At 39.4% G+C, this 9,430-nt stretch overlaps 1 protein-coding gene across 4 annotated transcripts in view; it reads left to right on the top strand.

Annotated features, from left to right (window-relative positions):
* PCYT1A (phosphate cytidylyltransferase 1, choline, alpha) overlaps positions 1–9,426 on the top strand; it is a 29,839-nt gene extending 20,413 nt beyond the window's left edge. For all 4 annotated transcript variants that reach the window (XM_012733402.1, XM_012733412.1, XM_004675131.2 and 1 more), the window contains exons 5-9: positions 649–800; positions 2,342–2,420; positions 2,832–2,974; positions 4,350–4,538; positions 5,432–9,426. In XM_012733402.1, coding sequence (XP_012588856.1) covers positions 649–800; positions 2,342–2,420; positions 2,832–2,974; positions 4,350–4,538; positions 5,432–5,638 — 770 coding nt within the window. In that variant the 3' untranslated portion in view covers positions 5,639–9,426. The remainder of the gene's footprint in view (positions 1–648; positions 801–2,341; positions 2,421–2,831; positions 2,975–4,349; positions 4,539–5,431) is intronic.
* Positions 9,427–9,430: the final 4 nt, after the last annotated feature.

Raw genomic sequence — 9,430 nt, forward strand, 5'->3', positions numbered from 1 at the left:
GACCCTCTATTACCCACTTAAGAATAACATTTGCTTAGTTTCAGTTCATCATTTTCAGTCAGTGGAAACATGAAAGTTAGCTAAGCAAATGTCATGTGGTCCAGTCCAACATATAAAAATATAATAGGAAACTATTTTTTTAAACAGCAGGTTGGAGTGCTACACTGCAAAGCTAAGCCAAGCTATGGTCACTTCAGTGCAAGTTCAATCCTTGCCCCAGAGGTGAACCCATGGCGCAGCAGACCTCTCCTGTCTCACCCATTGCTCCTCTCAGCAGTGTATTTCTTCAATCTGCCTGTTCTGCTCTTCACGCTGTTTCTGGTGAATCTTCTCGCTGCCCCTGCACCTCTGGCCTGTACCCCATTTCTGCATACATAAATAAATAAAATCTCAAAAAAAAAACCAAACACCTAATTGAGGGAGAAAAGCACAGCAGGTATATTTTCAGAGTCAAAGATCTTATCCCCATTTGTATTCTTCATTTTCTGAATTTTGAACATTGACTGGTTGGTGTTGCTTCTAAAGGCATTATTACCCAGACTTAGCTACATCCAAAAGATTCTTCTGGGAAGTGGCAGAGAATTGTGACTAAGGAGTGGTTAAGTAGAAAGGACTTTGACTTACAATTTTATGATGTGGTGAACTCAGTTTGCAGTGACGAGCTAACACACAACCTCAAAGGCTTCACAGTGATGAATGAAAACGAGCGCTATGATGCAGTGCAGCACTGCCGCTATGTGGATGAGGTGGTGAGGAATGCCCCCTGGACCCTGACTCCAGAGTTCCTGGCAGAACACCGGGTAAGAAACAGCATATGTCCCTACTCTTGTTCAGAGTCTCATCAACTCTGAAAATTTGTGGTACTGGGCAGGTTTCCTACTAACTGTATTTTACATGTAAATTTGACAAAGTTGCCCTCCCTGGTGGTGCAGCGGGTTGGGACGTAGCGTTACAGGCTGACCATGGCCACTTTATTGCGAGTTCAGTCCCTGGCCCTGGGGGTGATCCCCATGGTACAGTAGACCTCTCCTGTCTCGCCTGCCGCTCCCCTCAACAGTGTACTTTGTCAGTCAGCCTGTTCTGCTCCCCACTCTGTCTCTAGTGAGTCCTCTCACCGCCTCTACACCTCTGGCCTGTACCCCAGTTCTGAATGCATAAATAAATAAATCTTTTTAAAAATTTGACAAAGAGAGGATGAAAGTGATATTACTGTAGTCATCCTTGATATTTATGTGGGGCTAAATGGTTTTTAAGTACTTTCATATATGTCCCACAGTGAATCTGTGGGGTAGTTAATATTTCTACTTTACATATGAGAGAATAAGCCCCAGAAAGACCAAGTAACCTTCTTCAGGTACTGTTGGCAGGGCTGTAGATGAGCGCTCTAGTTATGTGATGCCAGTCCCCTTCCACACATACTATAGGTGTGTCCATCCTCATAGCATACCCATCTCTTTAGTATATGTACATGTAGACCCAGCTGTGTTCCCAACGAGTTCATATTCCAGGAGATAATACAGAAAAACAGATTTCTCTTAACTGGTTAAGTTTAGTTTTAGGACTTTGGTTTTGGGCTGGAGGTTGTGGGGGATCAGAAACCAGGGCAGTTTCTCACTTTCACTTAGTAAGTTAATATAATAAAACCATTTCTCTTCCTTTTTATTTTCCATGTTAAAGCAACAGGTTTCCTACAAAGGTGAGTCTAAGAGATGAGAAGAATTTATTAGGTCAGGTTGGAGGACCTCAAGCTTGAGGAACTGGAAATCATATCAGTTCTCTACAGATGCATATAGATGTTTATGGATTTGGGTTTTTGCATTTCTCAGGAGTAAAGGAGCATCTATTACAGTAAAAGGACTTTGATTGCTATTTTTATATTCCTACTCATAGACCAAGAAAGAAATGAACTAACAAAGAAGTGATCTCTTTTTCATACTTTTGGGGAAAACTTTATTTGACCAATCCTTACAGATCCAGGCAGGGTGGTGAGATTTTCTTTCTTCTTTGGTGCTGCCACTAGATAGGTGACCAGAAAATCTTGCACTTCTGTTAACCACAGCTTGATAACTGGTATATAATGTGGAAGGTGCACTTCCAGAAGACCAGGATTTATATAAGTAGCTAGGATAGAAACTGACTTCATATTTGTGATCCCGAAATGGTTAGGTATGTAGTTTGCCAATGAATTGTGGAATTTATGCGTAAGGCAGAGAGACCAAGAGAAAAAGACCATTTGAGGTCTGGCTTCTGCTTTTTGTCCTTTTTCTGGACAAAGAATATTTATTGGTTTTTTTCTGAATGGCAGTTATGCTGGATTTTAAGTGATACTTCTTATTTTCAGATTGATTTTGTAGCCCATGATGACATCCCTTATTCTTCTGCTGGGAGTGATGATGTTTATAAACACATCAAAGAAGCAGGTGAGTAAGTTGATGTGCATCCTTATGTTATGGAGTCTCAGGGGCAGATACAGATCAATCTTTATTTTACAAAAGAAAATCAATACACTGAGAAATTTAATATCCACTTTCAGTTTACATTTTGGTTAAGAGTGAAGATGAGCATAGCAGTGCTATGCTCTCCATCTGAACATCTAGTTCTCCTAACTTCAGGAAACCTCCTCTAACCCCATGTTTTTCTTATATTTGGGCCATAGAGTTTTTCCTACCTTTTGATTCATTTTTCCTTCTGTATGTCAGTTTCTCTAAAATTTGCTTAACTAATGGCAGATTCTGCTGTTTAAGGAAAGGCATGTTATTCTCAGTTTCTGTCTAGTCCTACTGCTTGAGCTAACCAGAATATCAGAATGTTTCTGTATGTTCTTGGGCTAGGCATGTTTGCTCCAACACAGAGGACAGAGGGTATCTCTACATCAGACATCATCACCCGAATTGTCCGGGACTATGATGTGTACGCCAGACGGAACCTACAGAGGGGCTACACAGCAAAAGAGCTCAATGTCAGCTTTATCAATGTGAGTTCCAACCTCATCCCATTGTTCTCTGACCCAATAGGACGCATGTTGCCTCCTGTTTGCTCCCATAAACTGAACTTCCTGTTCAGTTTGTTGTAATTAATTACCCCCAAAAGTTCAATAAATGCCTCTTTGCAGATAATACTATGCTAAACTTTTTTCAGAGAATAAAACAAGCATTTTCTACCTTTGTGGTCTGATAACATCATGTGATATATAGGGACATGTAGCCAATTAAATAAGAATGTCTAAGTGTATAGTGCAGATTTTATATCAAATATATACAACAGTGGCTCTTAACTTGCTATTTTGATTGAATGGTGTAGCAGGATCTTTTGAAAATCTGATGAAAACTTAGAGGTTTGTCACAGGAGTCCTCCCTGTGATAGCCACACAACATTTCCTATTGTGCATGAAATTTTGCATGCAATTTCTTAGGGCACACATACCTAAGTTTGAAAATCTGATTTATGAAAATGAACTTTTTCTTAGCTTAATTTTGCCCCTTAGAAACAAGGGGCAAACTATTGATAACCTCAATAGTTGACTTTAAAAGGATAAAAATTCTAATTATATCTGTATGAATAATTTACCATGATCCTTGCTTCCGGCTCTGTGAATTATGCTAAAAGAATAGGCGAAATAGTTTCATCTGAAATATACAGATAAATTGTAGCTGTGATTAGTCACCTACTACAAATCTCTGTTTTAGATTTTCAGAAACTAAACATTTCCCTTTCCATCTTATGATCTGGAAACATGAGAATAGTTTTTATTTGGCTAAATACTTCCTCCACTTTCTCAGAGTTTATACCTTTTCCCCTTACCCTTAGGGAAACTAGAGGGACCAAGAGTATCAACTTCATTTTGTAAATGAACAAACAGACCTCCAAATACTAACAAATAATACAATGCTTCTATAGTCATGAATAGACCAGTCACAGAGAAAAGAAATCCAGTACAATAAATAAGTAAAACATCCCTCACTTTCATATACAGCCTATTATAGTTGGCCTATTCTAGTAGTACTATGCCATGATCTTGTTGCTGCTGTGCATGTTGGGCATGTTTATTTCCCAAATTTTTGTTTTTCCTTAAACAACCTGACTTCCTCTTGCTATGTGTCTGTCTGTTATTGGCCCTATATATTTGGCTTGGTCCCATGCTTCTGCAGTGTTAGAATTATCACATTTTTGTGTAAGATGATCATCCACAGCTTATCTATTATATGCCAGAGAAGCATGGGGTAGATGAAAGCAAAGTAAAATGTAAAGACATTAGAAAGTGTCAGTAGATTGTCCATCATGTTTTTTCTTTCTGCATTGATAGGGAAGATACGTGTATTATTTCTTAAAGAGGTTATTTCTTTACTTAGGAGAAGAAATACCACTTGCAGGAACGGGTTGATAAAGTAAAGAAAAAAGTGAAAGATGTGGAAGAAAAATCAAAAGAATTTGTTCAGAAAGTAGAAGAAAAAAGCATTGACCTCATTCAGAAATGGGAGGAGAAATCCCGAGAATTCATTGGAAGTTTCCTGGAAATGTTTGGCCCTGAAGGAGCACTGGTATGTTCTTACCTGCTACACAGTTAAGAGAGTTTCAGGAAAATTTAGAGAATTTTCATGTTGTGGGAAGAATAATATAATCCTTAAGCAGAAAGAGGTACCAACAATAAGACATTATCTAATTTGTTCCCCTCGTTGAATCATATTTCAACTGTCCCCAAAAGTTCTTTAAGATCATCACAGAAAGAGGTTACACATTCTCGTAAATGGTTTTTCCAGCTTTCTGTCAACCTCCAAATCTGATGACAGGATAAGCCAAGTAGCTTTTTGTCAGCTTGCTTCTACGTTATAGTTTCAGGGAGAACACTAGGAAAGAATAATGAACATTCAAAAGAAAACTGCCTCCCATATAGAGAGCTTCTACAGTCACTGAGTGAGGGAGTATTCTGCTAGAGGAGTAGCAGGATCTTTTTAAGCCAAATAAAGCTTGTATCTGTAGCTGTCCAGCAAGTGAGCTCTAGGTTAGATATCAGGAGGATCCGATTGTGGCTTTGGATATGAGAGCAGATCTTAAAGGGAGCATACAGAGTGTTTTTTTTGTTTTTATTTATTTATATTTTTTTTTTGAGAACCTTACAAGTAGGATACACTTTTGAATTAATTAATTTGTTTTTACCTGTTGCCTGGACTACAGACCAAATAACTAGAAATTCCTTTGACATGGAATTTAAGGATTTGGTAACTGGATAACTTAAGTAAGTAGTAAAACTTAAATAGCACAGACCACTTCATGGAGCAAATTGCTTAGAATTATAGCTGCGTCCCTCCTGTGATTTACTGGATTACTTTTAGCATTGCAGAGAATGCTGATAATAATTTGAAGTCTCGGGTTCTTCATTGATAATTTAATAGGAGCCTTAGGTTTCTTCTCACTGTTCTTTTGATCTCCTCAGAAACATATGCTGAAAGAGGGGAAAGGTCGGATGCTACAGGCCATCAGTCCAAAGCAGAGTCCCAGCAGCAGCCCTACTCGTGAACGCTCCCCATCCCCTTCCTTCCGGTGGCCCTTCTCTGGCAAGACTTCCCCACCTGCCTCCCCTGCAAACCTCTCCAGGCACAAGGCTGCAGCCTATGATATCAGTGAGGATGAAGAAGACTAATCTTTCATTCCTTTTGTTCTCTCCTCTCCTCTCCCTCTGTCCCATCAACTTCAGAAGCTCTGTTGAATTCCAAATTGTGATCCTAACACTAAACCTAAGAACAGCTACAAAGGAAAGACAATTGGGGCAAGAGGACCTAGGATGGGGAGACGAGACAGTCTTATCCTCAAAGAGATATCACCCACCCACACCAAGAAGGAGGGTGACTATACTTAGAAGCCTGTTCTGCATCCATATACCTTCCCCACAGACTTTGCTTTACTGTTTATGTTCATGTGATTTTGACAGGGAAATTATTATTTTTATTAATTTTTTCAAAAAATTAGTCTTTCAAATGTAGTAAGTAGAACTAATTTTTTTGCCCCTGAGGAGTGGGCAGAAGGAAGTGATATAATACCCAAAGGCCTTTTCTTCCTGATACACTATATTGTTTGCCTTCTGTTCTGAGGCAGACTGGCTTGCCAAGTCCTTCAACAGTGAGCCGTGCTGATGGGTGATTTGGGGGGAAATATACTTTTGGTTTCCTTTTAAAAAAAACAACTGAATTACAGTTACAAATCCCCTAATTGTACTGCTGGCCATGTGTCACTGTGGCTGTGAGAAGGAGATCTGAGCCTAACTTTTCTTACTCCCTGAGGAGTTTCTTGTTGGACCCAATGGGGTTCTAAAGACACTGATGGGGATGGAACCAGATCACATGGCATCAACTGCAGGTTTTCTGCTGTGTTCATCTTCTCAGAAAACTGTTGCCCAGTTATTTGGGAGATCTTTTCAATATCTTTCCTGCAATCTACCTTTAACAGAAGGAACATTTTCATGATTACTGTGATTGAGGAGGGGAGTGGAACAATAATCATACAAAGTCAGTTTAGATTCATTTTCCTGCTGGGAGTAAATCTCTGGATCTGCTGTTTCTATTTGAATGCCTATTGCCTAGCTTCTTACGAGGGTCCTTGTGAATGTTTGCAGTTGGAAACATAATCTGTTGATCCATGTTGCTTATAGGCATATTGAATATTTAGAGAGACTTGCACAGAACACTGACTCAAAACCATAAGGAAATCCCCTGCTCAGAAGCCTTATTTTGACCTCTGTCCTATTAAGAATGTTCTTGACTGGAATCAGTGCTCCATGGGTGCTTCTTTTCCTCTGAGAGTTTCAGTTGGCAGGGACTTCCCTCCACTGTTCTCTAGGAACCACAAAGTTTAAGTTCACATACAAGATTTCAGTAGGTTCTCTCCCTCTCCACATGTGTCTGGTGGTTCTGGTTCCACCTCCCCTGTTAGGTTGCCCCAGGGGATTCACCACTTAAATCTCATATCAGAGAACGCAGACTCTTAACACTTGCTGTTGAGCGTGAGCTTACTGTAAACCTCCAGCCTCCTCCAGCTACACCTAGCAGATCATCATCAACCAGTTACCCTGTTGTTGGTCAGGGGAAAATGGCTTATGTACAGGCCCCACCTTGTCACTCATGAATGCCCCTTGTGGGGGTGGAGTTTTATTGTTTTCAGCTAAGAAAACCACATCTTTTCACATCCCTCAGCTAGGCCTGTGAACACTCATAGTTTCCTCCCTAAACACTTAATGGTAAAGCCTCCTCTGCCTGAGGGTCAGAGGCTAGAGAGAACACTGCCAGGCTTACCCAGGCTCTTAAAACTGAGATGCCCCAGAAAGGCAGAGCATGAGAGGAAGGGTGAAACCTCTTTTCCTGGTGGCCTATGAACTACATTTCTAACTTCATGAAGTGCTATTTTCACTATCAAGTCTGGTTTACATGAGGTTTGTCTTGAAATCCATTTTTGGGAACAGTTGAATTTAATGCTCTCCCACATTACCCAGCTTCATATGATCACATATTTTAACTTTTTTGCCTCGGTTTCTTTTCTGGGAATTCTGCCTGTTTCTCTCTGGTATATAGAGAGAATGAAATTGTCTGGTATACAGAGGCAATGAAATAATCGGTGAAGCCCTCCTTTTGTTCCCTCAAAGTACACATGCTATCCAGGTGTAGCTGGAAAGAGAGATGTCTAGAATATGGTTTTCCTCCCTGTAGTCACTCCTCTCTAATAATATGATGTCTGGGTTCTCCTCTGCTCTGTCTGTGAGCTTCTTTGGGCATACTCTGCCCTTGAGAACATGACCTCGGAGCTGGTGAGCTCTGAGACTTCTAGGACTAATACATGTACATGCGCTTGGAAAAAAATCCCTTGACCTTTTTGGTGAGCCTGTATTGCCTCAATATTCAAACACTAGTATATTTTGACTAGTATAATTTTGACTGAAAGCAAGAATATTTATGGTGTGATACATTAGAAACTTTGGAATAAATGTGATCCTAGGTGCTAGACAAGAATGGGTAAATGGAAGAAGCTGTTGGGATTAGTTATTTTATCATTTATGTCTAATTAAATAAGATTAGAGGTTCGTATAAATATGATCATGTGATCTGTTAATCTGCTAATGTTAATATTTGAGGCAGTGGAGCTGAATCCCACACAAAGCATCAGCCTGAATAGGCCAAACATGGAAGAACCTTAAAAATTTACTGACCTTAGAGCCTCTGTCTGCAGGATACATGGAGAAAGGAGACAAGCCCCATAACTGGTGCTGAGAAGATGCCATTTTAACAATTATCTTGAGAAGGACTGAACAGAAAGTTGGCTCTTTTCATGTGCTAGACTCAGTTGCACTGGAAACTAGGTAGAAGGAGATACATGGATCATTTGTACTGCTGCAGCCACTGCTTCTGATGGCCAGAGTCAAAAGCCATTATTTTGCCTAGACTTAGGGAGGTGAGGAAGTTGAAAATTCCAGAGAGAACTTTTGATCTTTTGTGACCTCCCTAGGCAGCACCTGAATTACACTTTTTTTTTTTAATCTTACTTGTGAACATATAATTAGCTGGTAAAGCTATTTCTAGATATTCACTCCACAGTGGTTGGTCAAAGTGCTTTTGTTACTTACTGGGTTATTTTGATTTGGTGGTAACTTTTGTTTTGCCAGAACTCATTGCCTTTTTAATCCTATTGCTGATATGCCTATATGTAAAATCTTTGCAAATCAATTATATTTTGCTACTTTTATTCCCTTCAAGCCATGGGTTCTAAATTTTCTGTCAGCATACACTCCCCCGCCAGAAGTTGAACAAATACAACTAGGAAAAAAGCTTCCTTAACAATGTTTTTAACTAATAGTATTTTTTTTAACTTACCAGTGTAAGTATTTCTAAAGGTTATATTTTTCAAAATCATACAATGATTGCTCTTGTTTTCTTTCATAGAATAGATTGTTATGGGATAAAGAGTAGTCCCTAGCTTCTATTTTTCCAAATAATTAGAATATGTTCTTGGGATCATAATAGTAAATGTTAATTTTCTTTAAAAGAAAGATTTTTCTCTCTGCCAAAGTTTTATGTTAGTACTCAGATTGGGGCAGAAAACTAAAGTGCCAGGTTTAACTTTAGGATATCTCAGGTTGTTTTCCTTTAGGTTTGAAATGCACTTCCCCCTCATCCCCTTTTTTGGGAGGCACTGACTGAAATACAGAGACTTGGTTGTTTGGGGTTTGTATTGTTTTGTATTGAGGAAGGGGGGAGGGGGAAGTACAGGAAGGAGACTCTGGCTTCTGGCTTTAGCATAAAATGTTAGCCATATCACCAGTGCCCGCATTCAAGGGGCATTTTCCTCAATTGGTGTTCAGTATATCATTTTCCCATCTGAGTTATTAACTTTTCAGTTTTAATTTTGGCTTTTGTCATTTAGCCAAATAAAAACAAAGTGGCTCTACCCA

The sequence above is a fragment of the Condylura cristata genome, unplaced genomic scaffold, assembly GCF_000260355.1.
Source record: "Condylura cristata isolate star-nosed mole 26May11 unplaced genomic scaffold, ConCri1.0 scaffold00003, whole genome shotgun sequence".
In the NCBI taxonomy this organism is placed as follows: Eukaryota; Metazoa; Chordata; class Mammalia; order Eulipotyphla; family Talpidae; genus Condylura; species Condylura cristata.